This window comes from Sus scrofa, chromosome 9 (assembly GCF_054392235.1).
Source record: "Sus scrofa isolate SSC_HxYL_T2T_F1_AM1 chromosome 9, Sscrofa_HxYL_maternal_Yorkshire_Landrace_v2.0, whole genome shotgun sequence".
Classification (NCBI taxonomy): Eukaryota; Metazoa; Chordata; class Mammalia; order Artiodactyla; family Suidae; genus Sus; species Sus scrofa.
The window spans coordinates 81,433,700-81,452,643 of NC_139391.1; the positions used below are offsets into that span (position 1 = coordinate 81,433,700).

General features: G+C 36.8%; 1 protein-coding gene across 3 annotated transcripts in view; it reads left to right on the top strand.

Moving 5' to 3' along the window:
• The window catches only part of SDHAF3 (succinate dehydrogenase complex assembly factor 3), a 96,885-nt gene that overhangs the window by 55,746 nt on the left and 22,195 nt on the right, over positions 1 to 18,944 (top strand). The window contains exons 2-3 of one of the 3 annotated variants that reach the window (XM_084977083.1): positions 15,872 to 15,915; positions 16,095 to 17,116. The exons of 1 other annotated variant lie outside the window; for it this stretch is intronic. In XM_084977083.1, the coding sequence (XP_084833209.1) occupies positions 15,872 to 15,915; positions 16,095 to 16,298 (248 nt within the window). In that variant the 3' untranslated portion in view covers positions 16,299 to 17,116. Of the gene's footprint in view, positions 1 to 15,871; positions 15,916 to 16,094; positions 17,117 to 18,944 lie in introns of those variants that run through there. One more of the 3 variants, XM_021063386.2, reaches the window with a different exon arrangement.

The window sequence follows — 18,944 nt, forward strand, 5'->3', positions numbered from 1 at the left end:
GTTTTCTATGTAAAATGTCATCTGCAAATAGTGACAGTTTTATTGCTTCCTTTGCAATTTGGGTGCTATTTATTTATTTATTGCCTAGGTATTCTTGCTAGGACTTCCAATACTATGTTGAGTATGGGTGGTGGAAGTGGGCATCCTTCTGTCTTGTAACTGATTTTAGAGGAATCACTTTCAGTTTTTTATCACTGAGTGTGTTAGCTGTGGGTTTGTCTTATATGACCTTTATTATATTGAGGTACATTCCTTCTATACCCATTTTATTGAGAGATTTTATCTCAACAATCTTGGCAAATGCTTTTTATGCCTATTTTGAGATGATCATGTGGTTTTTATCCTTCATTTTGTTAGTGTGGTGTATCATGTTGATTGATTTGATGATGTCAAACTATCCTTGTACACCTGGAATAAATCCCACTTGATCATGGTGTATTACCCTTTTAATGTATTGTTGTATTGGGCTTGGTAATAATTTGTTGAGGATTTTTGCATCTATGTTCATCAGAGATACTGGCCTATAATTTTTGTGTGTGTTGTCCTTGTTTCGTTTTAGTATCAGCGTAATGTTGGCATGGTAAAGTGAGTTAGGAAGAGTTTGAAAATTATAGGTATTGGAGTTCCCGTCGTGGCACAGTGGTTAACGAATCCGACTAGGAACCATGAGGTTGAGGGTTTGATCCCTGCCCTTGCTCAGTGGGTCAGGGTTCTGGCATTGCCGTGAGCTGTGGTGTAGGTCGCAGACGCGGCTCGGATCCTGCGTTGCTGTGGCTCTGGCGTAGGCTGGCAGCTGCAGCTCCGATTTGACCCCTAGCCCGGGAACCTCCATATGCCACAGGAGCGGCCCAAGAAATGGCAAAAAGACAAAAAAATATATATATATATATACATATAGGTATTATATCTTTGAATGTTTAGTAGGATTCATCAGTGAAATTCTCTGGTCCTGGACTTTGGTTTGCTGAGAGGTTTTGATTACTATTTTAATCTCTATACTAGTAATTGATCTATTCAGAAATTTTGTTTCTTAGATATTTAGTCTTGGAAGGTTGTATGATTCTAAGAATTTGTCCATTTCTTCTAGGATGCCCAGTTTGTTGGCATATTGCTGTTCATAATATTGTCTTATAATCCTTTGTATTTCTGTGGTATCCATTGTTATTTCTTCTCTTTGATTTCTGATTCTGTTTATCAGAGCCTTCTTTTTTTCTTAGTCCAACTAAAGGTTTGTCAGTTTTAACTTCTCAAAGAACCAGCTCTTAGTTTCATCGAGCTCTCTTCCATTGTCCTTTTAGTTCTATTTTATTTATTTTCTCCCCTGTTAACAGTTGCTTTCTTTCTTCTGTTGACTTTGGGATTTGTTTGTTCTTTTTCTCATTCATTTAAGTGTAAAGTTAGATTATTTGAGATTTTGTTTGAGGTAGGCCTATATTGTTTTAAACTTCCTTCCTAGCACTGCTTTTGCTGCCTCCTGTAGATTTTGGTATGTTATATTTTCCTTTTCATTTTTCAGATATTTTTTTTATTTTTTTCATTGATCCAGTTTGTTTAGTAGCATGTTAAGTGTCCACATATTTGTGATTTTTTTCCAGTTTTCTTGTGATTTCTAATTTCCTACCACTGTGATCAGTAAAGATACTTGATATGATTTCTTTTAAGTTTATTGAGACTTGTTGGTATACCAACATATGATCTGTCCTTAGAAGGATGTTGCTTGTGCACTTGACAGGAATGTGTATTCTGCTGCATTTGGTCAGAATGTCTGCAAATCTATCACATCCATCTGGTTTCATGCTTCACTTAAAGCCACAGTTTTCTTGTTGATGTTCTGCCTAGATGAACCTATCCATTGATGTAAGTGGGTTGTTAAAGTCCCTCACTATTAATCATGTTGCTGTCAGTTTCTCCCTGTAGGTCTCTTAATAATTGCTGTATAGGGAGTTCCCGTTATGGTGCAGCGGAAATGAATCCGACTAGTAACCATGAGGTTGTAGGTTTGATCCCTGGCCTTGCTCAGTGGGTTAAGGATCTGATGTTGCTGTGAGCTGTGATGTGGGTTGCAGACTTGGCTCGGATCTGGTGTTGCTGTGGCTGTGGCATAGGCTGGCAGCTGTAGCTCCAGTTAGGCCCCTAACCTGGGAATCTCCATATGCCGTGGGGGCGGCCCTAAAAAGCAAAAAAAAAGAAAAACCAACCGAAATGCTGTATATATTTTGTGCTACTGTGTTAGGTGCATATTTATTAATAACTGTTGTCTTCTTGATGAATTGTCCCCTTGTCATTATAATGCTTATCTTTGTCTCTTGTTGCCTTTTTTCGCTGTTTTATCTGATGTGATTATGGCTCTACCTGCTTTTTTTGGCTGCCATTTACTTGTAGTATCATTTTCTATCCCTTCACTTTTGAACCTAAGTTTGTCTTCAGAGCTGAGTGGAGTCTATTGGAGACAACATATAGTTGGGTCTGTTTTTTAATGTATCTATCCACTCTGTGTCTTTTGGTGAATTCAGTCCATTTACATTTAGAATGTTTATTGATAACTGATAACTTATTTTTGTCATTTTATCTTTTGTTTTCTGATTGCTCTCTATCTCCATTATTTATTTTTCCTCATGTTTCTGTCTGCCATTTTCCTCTGGTGGTGGTTTTCTGTTTTTCTGTTTTCTCTTTTTCTGTATTTTGCATCTCTGCTTTGGATTTATGTTGTGTGATTACCATGATTATAAAATGTCTCATAGGTAAAATAGGATGCTGTCATCAAAACAAAGACTATCTTTTTTTACCTGTATGGCTTCTATCTTCCCCTTCCCTTTTATGTTTTTGTTGTCTCAAATTATCTCTTTATGTTAGGAGTTTGTCATTAAATTGAAATAGTATAGTTATTTTTACTGCTTCCCCCCTTAACCTTTATTCTATATGATATGTTAAAAACCTATTCTGGTGTAGAGTTGCAATTTTCTGATTCTGTTTACCATCTTAGAGTTTTGTATATTCTTGCCTTTTCAATTCTTTTATTTTTTCCTAGTAGAGGAGCTCCTTTCAACATTTCTTGGAAGGCAGGTCTGGTATTGCTAATCTCCTTCAGCTTTTGTTTGATGGGAAAGTCTTTATTCCTCCTTCATACCTGAATTAACTTTGCTGGATAGAGTGTTCTTGGCTGACAGTTTATATCCTTCAGAATTCTGAGAATGTCATTACACTCACTTCTTGCCTGTAGAGTTTCTGCTGAGAAATCTGCTTATATCCTAGTGCTGGTTCCTTTGTCAGTTACCATCCTTTTTACCTGGATGCCTCTAAAATTCTTTGTCATTGACTTTTGACAGGTATTTATTTATTTATATTTATTTGCTGCATCTGCAGGATGTAGAAGTTCCCAGCTCAGGAGTTGTACTTGAGCCACAGCAATGAACCCTCTGAGCCACCACCAGGGAACTCCTTGATAGGTTTAATATAGTTTGTCTTAGGGCAGGTCTTTTTGCATTGAGTTAATCAGGTGTTCTCTTAGCTTCATGGGCTTAAACATCCAGTTTCTTTACCAAGATTGGAAAGTCCTCAGCTATGACATCTTTAGATAAATTGTCTGCTTCTTTCTTCCTCCTTCCTTCCAGAATACTCATTATCCTAATGTTGTCCTTCCTGTGAGTCAGATAGTTCTTACAGAGTTTTCTCCTTATTTTTAAATCTTCATTATCTTTCCTCCTCTACCTGTGTCATTTATAGATTTTTATCTTCAAGCTTACTAATTCTCTTTTCCATGTTCTCTGCTCCATTTTTAGTGCTTTCTCATGTGTTCTTCATCTTATATATTGAGTTCCTCAGCTCTAGAGTTTGCTTGGTTCTTTTAGGTTTCAACCTCTTTGACTTGATAAAGTCTTACTTCTTTTCATTAATTTTATTCCTGAGCTCATTTCAGAGCTTTCTTGAAGCTTGTTGAGTTTCTTTTTTCTTTTTTTCTTGTTTGTCGTCTTTTTAGGGACGTATCCACAGCATATGGAGATTCCCAGGCTAGTGGTTGAATCAGAGCTGTGGCCAATGGCCTACTCCACATCCACAGCAGCACCAGATCCAAGCCACATCTGTGACCTACACCACAGCTCATGGCAACACTGGATCCCTAACCCACTGAGTGAGGCCAGGATCAAACCTATGTCCTCATGGATGCTAGTCAGATTGGTTTCTGCTGATCCAAAATGGGAACCCTTTTTTTCTTTTTTTTTTTTTTTTTTTGTAAGAAAGAAAATCACATTTATTTTGGAGAAAAGGCACAAGTTCATTAATTGTATAATTGTCACAAATCTCCAATAAACAGACTGATTAAGAACATTTTAAAAATTCTGACCACTATCACCTTTTCTCAAAAAATATTAATAAGGGTAGTGAAAACCTTTCAAATACTAACATAACTTTTCAAAATAATTTGTCAGAGTTATTTAAAATACATAAGAGACAAGAGATTTATTTTGGAGCCAAGTTTCTGTGTGTGTGTGTGTGTGTGTGTGTGTGTGTGTGTAGCTGCGATCAAATAATTAAACACCAAAAAGGGCACTTTTCATTGGCCTCATTAGGATGCAAAGTGCCAGAGGTATGGCTGTTTTGTAAGTTAATGGGTACCAGAGTACAGCCAGTCATTACAGAACACATACTCTTCTTCCAGAGTTTATAAATGCATTTTAAACATAATGGGATTAAAAGGATTCATTTTCAAGATAATTTTCTCCCTTTTCCTACATTTCTTAAATCTTCATTGATTATTGTATTGCTTTTGGGCAGTTTCTGACATAGATGTTGAACCTGTAACTCTGAGAACCGAGGCTCCTCTGACGACATTAGGTAAATGACTATTTATGTCATTAAGCAAGAGCGTTTTCTTTTTCATTTTTTTTTCCCCAGAGCTTACATTTTATTTTTTTTAATTACACAATGAATTTTATTACATTTTTTGTACATTGATGTACAACAATCATCACAACCAAATGCTATTTTGACCTCTTTATCAGATCATAATATTACATGCCTGTAAGTTTTATTCCTGGAGAATTGTCGTTTTCTATTTTGTGATATAATGTTACTCTGTTTCTTTATGGTGCTTCATGACTTGTTCCTCTGCTGGTTGAAGTAGCATACATCTTCTTTAGGTAAAGTTTTTTGTTACTTTTTTTTTTTTTTTTAAATTCGATTCTAAGAATTCAACAGGTTAGAAATTAGAGGCCTTTTCTTTTGTTTTCCAGTGGGTGGCACTATAACACAAGTTTTTTTTATTGTTTTGTTTTTCTTACCTTAGCTGCCTCTGGTTGTATTTTGAGAGTCAGCACCTTACACCGCCTATCACCTCTGTTATATATGTTTCTTACTGCCCTTGTTGGTGCTGCTTGTGTCTCAAGAGTTGTTGATGCCTTGCTTTGTTAGCTTTGCCACCTGGGGCACTGGGATGGTGGGTGTTTCTGCCTTGTCCAGGCTTGCCCAAGACACAGGCCCTGCTGCAGTAGGGGTAGGGGAATGGGAAAGAGAAGGGGCAAGGTTACCTCTGCTGTGTCTGAGGTTATCGTGTTTGCAGGCATCTCTGGTGTGGGCCAGGGGTCAGAGTCATGGGTATCTCTGTGACTGAAGGAATTGGGGTCATAGACCTTGCTGCCGAGTTACCTGTGTCTGTGAGTGCCAGTGTGCCCAGGAGGCTGGAGTCATGTGCACTGTCTCCCCTGCTGCTACCACATTTCCTAGGGCTATGGTCTCAGCTGCCATGACCAGGCGCTGCCATGACCAGGCACTGCCTTTTACGTTTCTTCTGGTTCCACCTGCTCTATATATTCCAGTCTACCTACCTTTACATGTACAGATGTGTGGAACTCTGGCATCCTAGTGTGTTGGGCAGAGGTACCTTTGTTGAGTGTGGATGTTTGCAGATTGAAGGGGAGGGACAAAGGGAACATCTTATTCCATCATGATGCCGATTGTCAGTATCACTTACTACTAATAATGTTAATTTTCATCATTTCGTATCATATAGTATCTTCTAGGTTTCTCTACTGTAAAGTGGTTAATTTTTCTCTATTAGTTCTAAGACTGGGAATGTTTGTTTTTGTAACTTTTCATAGTTTGGATTTTGTTGATTGCATTTCCATAGTGATATTTAACATATTGTTCTGTAAATTGGGTTATATGTAGAAGCTTATTCAGGGCCAATTTTCAGTGTAGATGATAAGTACTTATATTAGGAGGATTGTAATATCTAATTTTTTCTCTTCTTATATTATTCCTTTAGTTTTTTAATTCCCACTGGGTTAAAAAAAATAGATCTACTACAGTTTTTTTGTTTTTGTTTTTGTTTGCCTTTTAGGGCTGTACCTGTGGCACATGGAAGTTCCCAGGCTAGGGATCAAATCAGAGCTATAGCTGCTGGCGTACACCACAACCACAGCAAGGCAGGATCTGAGCCATGTCTGTGGGCTAAGCCGCAGCTCATGGCAAGGCTGGATCCTTAACCCACTGAGCAAGGCCAGAGATCAAACCCAAGTCCTTGGGTTTGTTGCCACTGAGCCACAATAGGAACTCCTGTTTTTATTCTTAAAAAAAAAGACTTTGCCAACATTTTGCTAATACTTTTCTTTAGAAGTAATTTTATTAAATGGACAGCTTATCTTTTTTTTTTAATAATGGTTTTTATTTTTTCAATTATAGCTGGCTTACAGTGTTCTGTCAATTTTTTACTGTACAGCAAGGTGACCCAGTTACACGTACATGTATACATTTTTTTTCTCACATTATCATGCTCCATCATAAGTGACTAGATATAGTTTCCAGTGCTATACAGCAGGATCTCATTGATTATCCATTCCAAAGGTAATAGTTTGCATCTATTAACCCCAAATTCTTCTCTATCCATCCCACTTCCTACCCCTCGGCAACCACAAGTCTTTTTTCTGTGGACAGCTTATCTTAAATGTTAAAGTCATGTTATAATACATTCTCTCTACTTTGTTACCAGTAATTTAGTGGCATTACTTGGATTCAGACTATAGACAAGTTTTATACATAGGTAGAGAATTAGAAAGTACAGTGAAGGTATAACTAGTCTCTCAACAACAAAAAAATTTTTTTTTAAATCTCTGGCTGCACTTGTGGCATATGGAAGTTGTGAGGCTAAGTATTGAATCTGAGCTGCCACTGTGACCTATACCACAGCTGCAGCAGTGCTGGATTCTTTAACCCACTGGGCAGGGCCAGGGATCAAACCCACAACTCCACAGTTTCTTGAGCCACCTGAGTTGGGTTCTTAACCATCTGGGGTTTTGTTTTTTTGTTGTTATTGTTTTGTTTTGTTTTGTTTTTGTCTTTTTAGGGCCACACTCATGGCATATGGTGCTTCCCAGGCTAGGGGTTGAATTGGAGGTGTAGCTGCCAGCCTGCATCACAGCCAGAGCAATGCCAGATCCAAGCCGCATATGCGACCTGCACCACAGCTCATGGCAACTCTGGATCCTTAACCCACTGAGTGAGGCCAGGGATCCAACCTGCATCCTCATGGATACTAGTCAGATTCGTTTCCACTGAGCCATGATGGAAAGTCCTTTTTGTTATTTAACATTTCTTCTTGCATCCTAGGTAGAGGAATATTGAAAGGCACTAGAGGGTCATCGTAGGGGGTGAAGGTGGTCTCTTTTTCTTTCTGTGGCAGTCTTTCCACTTAAAATGTTCTCTGATCATTCCTCTTAGATTTTTTTTTTTTTTTGGTATTTTATCAAACCAGTGTGGGTTCAAGTTATTAGATTTTTATTTAGTTTTTATGGGCTCACCTGTAGTGTATGGAAGCTTCTGGCCAGGGATCAATCCTGAGCCACAGCTATAGCAATGCCAGATCCTTTGACTCATTGCACCAGGCCAAGGATCAAACCTGTGCTTCCACAGCGACCCCAGCCACTGCATTTGGATTCTTAACCCCTGTGACACAATAGGAACTCCACAAATTATCAGATTTTTAAAAATTGAGATATAATTAACATGTAGTTGGCCCTCCATATCTCTGAGTTCTGCAAGTACTAATATAGAGGGCCAACTATTCTATACCATTTTATGTAAGGTACTTGAGCATCCTTGGATTTTGATATCCAAGGGGTCCTGCAACCACCACTTGGTGAATGAATACCAAGGGATGCTTATATAACATTGTTTTAATTTTGGGTCTACAATGTAATGATGTGATTAGATATGTATGTATATTGTGAAATGATTACCAAAGTAAGTTAACATCTGTCTCCACATGTGTTTTTTCCTAGTGATGACAGTTTTTATGATTTACTCTTTAGCTACTTTCAGATAAATGATACTGCTGCTAACTTTGGTTACCATGTGTATATTCTATCCCAAGGATTTATTTTATCTTAAAACAAGAATTTTGTACCTTTTGACTACCTTCACCCATTTCACCCCCCCCCCAAAACTTCTTGTCTCTTGCAACTGCCTATATGCCAATTTGTTCTTGTTGTTGTTTAGATACTTTTTATAAGTGAGACGGTACAATATTTGTCTTTTTCTGACTTATTTCACTTAGCACAGTGCCTTCAAGTTCCATCCATGTTGTTGCAAATAGCAGGATTTCTCTTTTTAAGGTCTGAATAACATTCCTTTTTGTGTGTATATAGTATCACATATGATATGTATGCACACATGTATGTGTATGTATGTGTATTATAAACACATATATAGCATGTTTTCTTTTTCCATTCATCCATCCATGGACACGTAGTTTATTTCTATGTTTTGAGTATTGCTAATAATGCTGCAGTGAACATAGGGGTCCAGATCATTTCAAGTTAGTGTTTTATTTTCCTTCATGTAAATACTTAAAAAGTATAACTGCTAGATCATGTAGTAGTTGTATTTTTTAATTTTCTGAGGAATCTTCATAATGTTTTCCATAGTGACTATACCAGTTTACATTCCCACCAAGAGTACACTTGGATTCCTTTTTCTCCACATCCTCACCAACCCAACCCTTATGTCTTTTTTTTTTTTTTTTTTTTTTTTTTTTGGCTTTTTGGCTTTTTGGCTTTTGAAGGGCCGTGCCCATGGCACATGGAGGTTCCAAGGCTAGGGGTCCAATCGGAGCTGTTGCTGCTGGCCTACACCAGATCCCAGCCACATCTACGACCTACACCACAGCTCATGGCAATGCCAGATCCTTAACCCACTGAGTGAGGCCAGAGATCGAACCAGCAACCTCATGATTCCTAGTTGGATTTGTTTCCCCCGCCTCACTATGGGAACTCCACCAACCCTTGTTATGACTTGTTGACATCCATTCTAATAGATTTGAGGTGATTTCTCATCCTAATTTGCATTTGCATTTCCTTGAGGATTAGTATAATGTTGAGAATATTTTCAAATACCTGTGGGTCATTTGTAGTTTCCTGGAAAAATTCAGATACTCTGCCTGTGTTTTAACTGGAACTTTTTCTATTGAGTGGCTGCTTACCGGATATAATTTGCAAATACTTTTTTCTAGTCTGTAGATTGAGTCTTCATTTTATTGATGGTTTCCTTTGCTATGATTAGAAGTTTCATACCATTGTGGTTGGAGGTGATGCTTAATGTGATTTCAGTCTTTGTGTCCTAACATACAGTCTGTCCTGGAGAATGTTCCATGGGTGTTTGAGAAATATGTGCATTACGCTTCTTTTGAATGAATTATTTTGTAAATGTTTATTAAAATGTGTGTTACACCAGATGATAGAATTTATTAGTTCAGTGTTTTCTTAGTGATTTTCTTTCTGGATAATTTGTACATTGATGAAAGTAGAGTATTTAAGTCCCCTACTATTATTGTTGATTGCGGTTTGTTTCTCTCATTAGATCTGTTATGTTTTATATATTTTGGCTCTCCTGTGTTGATGCATACATATTTAACATGTCCTATCCTCTTTTTGGACCTTTTTTTCCACGATATAGTGACCGTCCTTATTGCTTTTTTTTGTCTTTTTTTTTTTCTTTTTAGGGTCGCACCCAAGGCATATGGAAGTCCCCAGGTTAGGGGTCAAATTGGAGCTACAGCTGCCAGCCACAGCAATGAGTGATCTCAGTCATATCTGCGACCTATGCCACAGCTCACGGCAACACTGAATCCTTAACCCACTGAGCAAGGCCAGGGATCAAACCCACATCCTCATGGATACTAGTTGGATTCGTTTCCACTGCACCACAATGGGAACTCCCTAGTCTTAAGATCTGTTTTATCTGATATAAGTATTGCCACCCCAGCTTTCTTTTGGTTTCCATTGGCATGGAATATGTTTGTGTGTGTGTCCTTAAAGCTGAATTAAGTCTTTTGTAGGTAGCATATGTCTTTTAAAAAAAAATGTATACAGCTGCTCTGTATCTTTTGATTGAATAAGGTCATTCATATATATTTTAAATAATGATAAATATGGACTTATTAACATTTTGTTCATTGATTTCTAGCTATTTTGTAATTCTTTTGTTCCTTGCTCTCTTCCTTTGTCATTTGATTTTTTCCTTTATCTTATCTTTTGTGACTCTCAGAGATTGTATTTATTTCAGTTTATTTTAAGCTGAAAACAACTTAACACCAAATGCACTAAAGCCGTACATTTTTACTCTGTCGGCCATGTTTAATGTTTTTGATTTCACAGCTTACACCTTTTTACTTCCTATATCCACTGACAAAATTTTTTTTTTCTTTTTACAGCCACACCTAAGGTATATGGAATTTCCCACACTGTGAGTCAAATGAAAGCACAGCTGGGGGCCTAAGCCACAGTCATAGCAGTTTGGGATCTGAGCCATGTCTGCGACCTGTGCCACAGCTTGTGGCAATACTGGATTCTTAACCCACTGAGCGAGGCTGGGGATTGAACACTCATCTTCATGGATGCTATGTCAGGTTCTTAACCCATTGAGCCACAGTGAGAACTCCCATTAACCAGTTTTTATTTATTTTTAATTTTTAAAATTTTTTTATTTTTTGTCTTTTTGCTATTTCTTGGGCTGCTCCCATGGCATATGGAGGTTCCCAGGCCACGGGTCAAATCAGAGCTGTAGCCTCCGGCCTATGCCAGAGCCACAGCAACGCGGGATCTGAGCCACGTCTGCAACCTACACCACAGTTCACGGCAACGCCGGATCGTTAACCCACTGAGCAAGGGCAGGGACCGAACCCTCAACCTCATGGTTCCTAGTCGGATTCGTTAACCACTGCGCCACGACGGAACTTCCGCATTAACCAATTTTTAATAATTTTGTTTTAGCCTTCATGCTAGATTTATAAGTGATTTATTCACCATCATTGTAACATTAGAGTATTCTGAATTTAAGTATATATTTACCTTTATCGGTGAGATTTGTATTGTTCTATTCCTGTTATTAATTAGCACCCTTTTGTTTCAGCTTGATAGGTCTTCTAACAGTTGCTATAAGGCTGGTCTAATAGTGATGAACTCTTTCAGCTTTCGTTTATCCGGAAGCCTTTTCCTGCTTCAATTCTGAAGAACTACCTTGCTGATAGAGTATTATTAGTTGGCATTTTTTTTTCAGCACTTTGCATATAAGAAGGGAATGGCTCAATGTATTCAGAGTTGCTGCTGAGAAGTCTAAGGTCTTAGGGGGTTCCCTTGTATGCAACAAGTTTTTATTTTTGATGTTCTTAATATTCTATCCTTGTCTTTTAACTTTTGATAAAGAGACAAAGACACTTTATAATTAACTTATCTTACTGGAACTTTTTGGGCTTCCTAGATCTGGATGTTTGTTTTCTTCCCCGTGTTAGGAAGTTTTCAGCCATTATTTTTTTAAATACGCTTTCTGCCTTTTTCTCTCTTTTCTCTTTCTGGTATCCCTGTAATGCAGATATTGATTCATCTGATGTTGTGCCACAAGTCTCTTAAGTGGTCACCACTGTTTTTCATTTTGCTCCTCTGAATGAATTTCACTGCCCTGTTGTAGAGTTCTATCATCCTTTCTTCTGTATCATCTAGTCTGTTTTTGAACCTTTCTTTTTTCATTTTAGTTCTTGTGTTCTTAACTCTGTGATTTCTGTTTGATATTTTATTTTTTCTCTTTGTTGAAATTCACACTTTGTTTATGCACTGTTCCCCTGACCTCTTTATTTTTTTAATCAATATTTTGAGCTCTTTATCTGGTAAATCACTTATCTCCATTTCATTATAGTTTTTCTCCCCTGGGGTTTTATCCTGCTTTTTATTTGGAATGTACTTTTTCATTTCCCATGGTTCCCTGTGTTGGTTTCTATGCATTAAGCAGTCACCTCTTCCATTCTTGAAGGAGGCCTTTTGTAGATGAACCTTACTGTTCAACCTGCTCTAAGTCTTTTGTCTCACAAACCCTTATGACTAAGCAGCCCTTTTTGTCTTAGTGGCTCTGGGAAGCTGAAGGTGTGCCAAGACATGTCACTGTCTCAAAGTGGAAGATCTCAGTGACTATACCTTTTTATAGTCCCACTAGCAATGTGTAAGATTTCAGTTTCTTCAGTTTCTTGCCAACACTTGTTATTTTCCTTTTATTTATTATCTTTATTATAGTCATTCTAGTGGGTATCATTGTGATTTTGATTTTCATTTCTCTGATGACTCATGATGTTGACTATCTTTCATGTGCTTCTTTTTTTTAATTTTATTTTTTATTTTTTTCCCATTGTATAGCATGGGGATCAAGTTATTCTTACATGTATACATTTTTCCCCCACCCTTTGTTCTGTTGCAGTATGAGTATCTTTACATAGTTCTCAATGCTACTCAGCAGGATCTCCTTGTAAATCTATTCTAAGTTGTATCTGATAACCCCAAGCTCCCGATCTCTCCCATTCCCTCCCTCTCCCGTCGGGCAGCCACAAGTCTATCCTCCAAGTCCATGATTTTCTTTTCTGTGGAGATGTTCGTTTGTGCTGGATATTAGATTCCAGTTATAAGTGATATCATATGGTATTTGTCTTTGTCTTTCTGGCTCATTTCACTCAGAATGAGTCTCTAGTTCCATCCATGTTGCTGCATGTGGCATGATGTCATTCTTTGTTATGGCTGAGTAGTATTCCATTGTGTATATATACCACATCTTCCGAATCCAATCATCTGTTGATGGACATTTGGGTTGTTTCCATGTCCTGGCTATTGTGAATAGTGCTGCAATGAACATGAGGGTGCATGTGTCTCTTTTAAGTAGAGTTTTATCTGGATAGATGCCCAAGAGTGGGATTGCTGGGTCATATGGGAGTTCTATGCATAGATTTCTAAGGTATCTCCATACTGTTCTCCATAGTGGTTATACCAGCTTACATTCCCACCAACAGTGCAGGAGGGTTCCCTTTTCTCCACAACCCCTCCAGCACTTGTTATTTGTGGACTTCTTAATAATGGCCATTCTGACTGGTGTGAGGTGATATCTCATGGTAGTTTTGATTTGCATTTCTCTTATAATCAGCAATGTTGAGCATTTTTTCATGTGTTTGCTGGCCATCTGTATATCTTCTTTGGAGAACAGTCTATTCAGGTCTTTTGCCCATTTTTCCATTGATTGATTGGGTTTTTTGCTGTTGGGTTGTATAATTTGCTTGTATATTCTAGAGATTAAGGCCTTGTCAGTTGCATCATTTGAAAGTATTTTCTCCCATTCTGTAAGTTGTCTTTTTGTTTTCTTTTTGGTTTCCTTTGCTGTGCAAAACTTGTCAGTTCGATTAGGTCCCATTGGTTTATTTTTGCTCTTATTTCTATTGCTTTGGGAGACTGACCTGAGAAAATATTCATGATGTTGATTCTGATGCTTGTAGAGTTTTGGAGAAATGTCTATTCATATTTACTCCCATTATGTAGTTTATTTTTTTTTTAAATTAAAGCATAGTTGATGTACAGTGTTATGCCAATGTCTTATACACAGCAAAGTGACCTAATTACACACATAATACATCCCCCCCCCCTTTTTTTTCATTCTCAGCCCAGGGATCAGACCCAAGCCACAGTGATGACAATGTCAGTTCCTTAACCTTCCAGGCCACCAGGAAACTCCCATACATTTTTTTTTTTAATAATCTTTCCATTCTGATTTATCCCAGGAGATTGGAAAGAGTCCCCTGTGTACAGTAGGACCTTGCTGTCTATCCATTCTAAATGTAATAGTTTACATGTACTACCTCTAAACTCAGTCCATTCCTCTCCCTCCCTTTCTTTTCACTTTGAGTTTATTATGATGAAATCCAGTTTGTCTTTTGTGTGTGTGTGTGTGTGTGTGTGCTCATGCTTTTAGTATCATATCTGACTCCATTGTCAAATCCAAAGTCATGAAAATTTACCCATTTTCTTCCACATTTATAGTTGTAACTCTTACATTTAGCTCTTTGATCCATTTTGTGTTAACGTCTTTATGTGATAGGAGGTAGGGATCCAACTTCACTCTTTTGCATGTGGAAACCCATTTTCCCAGCAGTATCTGTTGAAAAGACTATTCTTTAACCCACTGCATGGACTTGACACCCTTGTCAAAAGTTATTTGGCCATGTATGTAAAGGTGTATTTCTGGACTCTTGAGTTCTGTTTCATTTAGTATATCTATCCTAAAGCCACTACCATACTACTTTGAGTACTGACTGTAACTTTGTATTAAGCTTTGAAATTGGGAACTATGAATGTTCCAACTTTGTTCTTCTTTTTCAAGATTATTTTGGCTGTTCAAGGCCTCTCACATTTTCATATGAATCTGATTATTGTTTTTCCATTTCTACAGATGAATAACTTGATTGTTTTGGAGATTTATTCATGTTAATACAGACCTTTAATTTGATTATTGTTAATGGATTATAAAGACATGTCTTAACACTTGCCCTTTCTCCTGTTGAAGTACATCTGTTTCCAATTTTTTGCTTTAACAAGCAGTGCCACAATGAATATTTTTTGCATGCTATTTGTCCACAAGCTGGAAAGTTTATTTAGGACAATAGTTTTCAACCTCTGTGGTTTTGCCTGCAAGAGAACATTTGGCAATGTTTTTAAGATGGTTTTAATGATCAAGAATGAGGGAAGCAGTCCTTCTGGCATCTAGTGGGTGGAGACCAGAGATGTTGCTAAATATCCTGCAATGCAAGAACAGATTCCCACTCACCCCACTCTGATTTGTTAGTAGTACCAAGGTTGAGAAACTGCTCTGAGACATATACTTATAAATCCTATGGTGAGTGCAATTTTTGGTTTTGTTTGTTATTATATGAAATAGATTTCTGTAAAATGTGAAGAAATTATTTCTAATTCAAATAAAGGTTTAGAATATCCAGAATTAAAAATAAGTTCCTTTTGGTGATGCTGGTAATCCAGCAGTTATAAGCAATTTAATTATCTTAAACCAGATAGAGTAGCAGCATTATCCAGCATTAACTAATTTGTTTACTTACCCAGAGGGTGCACATAATCTTTTAGCTTCATAAACTGAAACACTTGATATTGCTTGCCTGATTGAAAGATTGATTTTAGAGTGAGAATCTGCTTTTTAAAAAGTGCCATTTGTGTAAGACAATGGTAGTTGGAGTATTAGGCTGAAGATGCTAACTGAATGAGAGAAAAATTACAGCATGAAAAATAGAGAGTTTTTTTTTCTGGCAAAGGTGGTCGTTAAATAGTGAAAGCCTAAAGGTTTGATTTAAATTAATTTTTAAACTGAAGAAAGGAGTAAACCTAATGCACTTCAGGGTCCACTTTTAAGCTCATAAGACCCACAGCTCCCCCTGTGAAAATCCGATGAAAGTTATGACCCTGCAATTTCGCGTATGTGTGTGTACATACAATTTTGCATGTAATTTTTGAGTGGTTTATGAATGCTCCTGAGGTCCAGCCACAGACTACTCTTACTCTGTACCTTCTAGATTTCCAGATTCAAGATGTCAGTGAAACTCTTAAAGTGCTAGAAGTAAGTATTTAAAGTTATCACTTAAACAATATAGCTGTGTTTGTGTCTTTGCTAAATGCGGAAGACTCAGCAATAGAGAAAAATAGGTAGCTAGGAATTGAAATTTTTCAGATCCTTTAAATGAGTGAATGTAAATCTTATTTTAATGTCTATAACCTTCATTTTTTTCTTTTTATTAGGCATATGCATCAGTGCTATGGCAACAAGCTAATGAAAACAGAGAAAATTCAACTGAAAAAGCATGTTTTGGAATCTCCTTACCAGAAGAAAAACTTAATGACTTTCGTGATGAACAGATTGGACAGTTGCAGGAGTTGATGCGAGAAGCCACTAAACCCAATAGGCAATTTAGTATTACTGAGTCCAGGAAACCAAAATTTTAGTCTATACAGTAAAGCTTAACAAAGCATTTTAAGTTCAGAGCCGCTATTTTAGTCATTGGTTTTTAAAGTATATTAAGCTTTTTGGCTTTGAAAAAGCCATAAATAAAAGAAATTTCATCAACATTAGGCAATTTTATATGCTTTCTGTAATAAACAGATTAAGATTGTGAATGGATAAAACCTTACATCATTGAAGTAATAGCACTTGCTGCATGGGATTTTTTTTTTTTTTTTTTTTTTTTTGGACTAAGCAAGAAAGAATGGCTTTAAAATGGACAAGCTTGTGACATCTTAAAAAGTTTTTATATATAAATTTGTTTTTATGAAAAACAGTGTGGAAATTCCTCAAAAAAAACTAAAAATAGAATTACCAGTTGATCCAGCAGTCCCACTCCTGGGCATCTATCCAGAGAAAACCGTGACACAAAAAGATGCATGTACTTGAATGTTCACTGCAGTTCTCTATACAATAGCCAAGACATGGAAACCACCTAAATGTCCATCAGTAGAGGAGTGGATAAAGATGTGGTACATATTTACAATGGAATATTACTCAGCCATTAAAAGGAAAGAAAGAACAGCATTTGCAGCAGTGAGACACCAATGTCATATGATGTCGTGGATATGCAGAATCTAAAAATGAACTTCTTTGCAGAACAGATAACTGACTCAGACTTTGAAAAACTTATGGTTTCCAAAGGAGACAGGTTGTGGGGAGGGATGGGCTGGGGGTTTGGGATGGAAACGCTGTAAAAGAGGGTTGTGATCATTTTACAACTATAAATGTAATAAAATTCATTGAGTTAAAAAAACAAAAATTGTTTTTAATGCTATATTTTTCAAGCATTAGTCTCATGGTTTTAGCTTCATCAGATGAATTATATGATAATGATGTAGAATTCTAATAAGGTCATTATTTCAATACATTGTTATCCTAAAGGTTTCTTCATTTGTACTTTAATCATACATATATGATTTTTCTTTTAAATGTCCCTTTTACTGCATCTGGTGCTCTCACCAAGGTTACTGCTCACTTGCTAAAATAAATAGGATATTAATCAGTATAATATTATTACTATCAAGCCTCATAGGATAACATTATTTATTCTCTACTGCTTTTAAATCACTCCTGCTTGGTTTGTATACTGTCCTTCCTTGAGGTTATAATTTTTCTTTTTTTAAAATAGTGATGTTCTCTCGGATATCATCTTTAGGACTCCTACTCACACATCCATAGCTTCAGATACTTGCTGTCTTTTGTTCTCTGAATGTGTACTCTTTTTTTTTTTTTTTTCTTTACCATTATGGTTTAGTATAGGATATTGAATGTAGTTCCCTGTGCTATACAGTAGGACTTTGTGGTTTATCCATCATATATATAATAGTTTGCTAATCCCAATTACTCTTAAATATGTAACACCAACCTAAATCTCGTTTCTGATCAGAAAGGTTAAGTGAGGTGTGATAATTAAATTTAGGTTTACAAAGAGTGTTTAAGGACGTGGGAAATTTCTTGACATTGATGAGTGAGGAAAGGGTGCAATGAAATGGATAACATTTTCACAAAGATTTTCAGATTTCCTTTTCAGTAATATGGCACACTTTGTTAATCTAAGCAATTCTTATGAAAATAAAAACTTTTAGGTAGACTGTAAAAGCATTTTTGAAAAACATGTAGAGGTGCAATGTCCTAAGAGATTAAATAATTACAAGGCCAATATCTAAGTGAAACTGCTGAGGCTACTTTTGCCCTGAGAGTGAAGTTCAGCTTTGGTTTTGGTGGCCCTGGAAACAATGGGCAGGTGACAAAAGGTACAGCCTACCTGAGATGGAGGAAGCCATTGCCTAAGGACTGTACCCCGGGTAAGAGTGAACCGCAAGAAGACCTGCTCCGTTTGTGCACAGCTGAAAGCCACCCAAAATCAATTCATCTGGGTACTAAAACTTAAGTTGTGTATTTAGTGGCTCCAGAATGAGTGCCTGGCAGATGTAAACAAATCTTGAGGGTCACAAATTGTTTTCTTAGGAAATGAATGACTTAAGTTTAAACAAAGTCCAGAAGGAAGACAAGGAACTTGAAATGAAAAACAGCAAAGACCGCAAGAACAACTTTGGAATTAACAAATATATAATATAAAATATTTATATGTTTAGAAAATACAAATCAACAGGGAAAAAAGGTATTAGAAAAACTTCATATCTGAAAAAGAGCCAAATAAAAGTTCTACAAAAGGAAAATAGAATTAAAAAATAAACCACTGAGGAGGTTTAGCAGAATAGAGGGAACTGAAAGGAGAATCAGTGGCTTCAAAATGGAATGGAATAAATGACCCTGAATGTAATATAGAAGAAGAGATTGAAAATGTGAAGAAGTGGAGGATAAAGCAAAAGGGTTTAATGTGTATCTAATAATAGTTTCAAATAGATAATAGGGCAGAAGCAATGTTTGAGGAGATAATCGATGAAAAATACCAGTCCACAGACTTACCCAAAGGGGGATAAATATGAAAACCTCATTTAGGTAAACCATAGTGAAAAAGAATGATGGTGGAATACAGTTTCAGACAATCAAGCATGAACAAGTTTGCCACCTGCAGGTTCTTAGTAAAGGAAATTCTAAAGGATATGCTTTATTCCTTCTTTCAT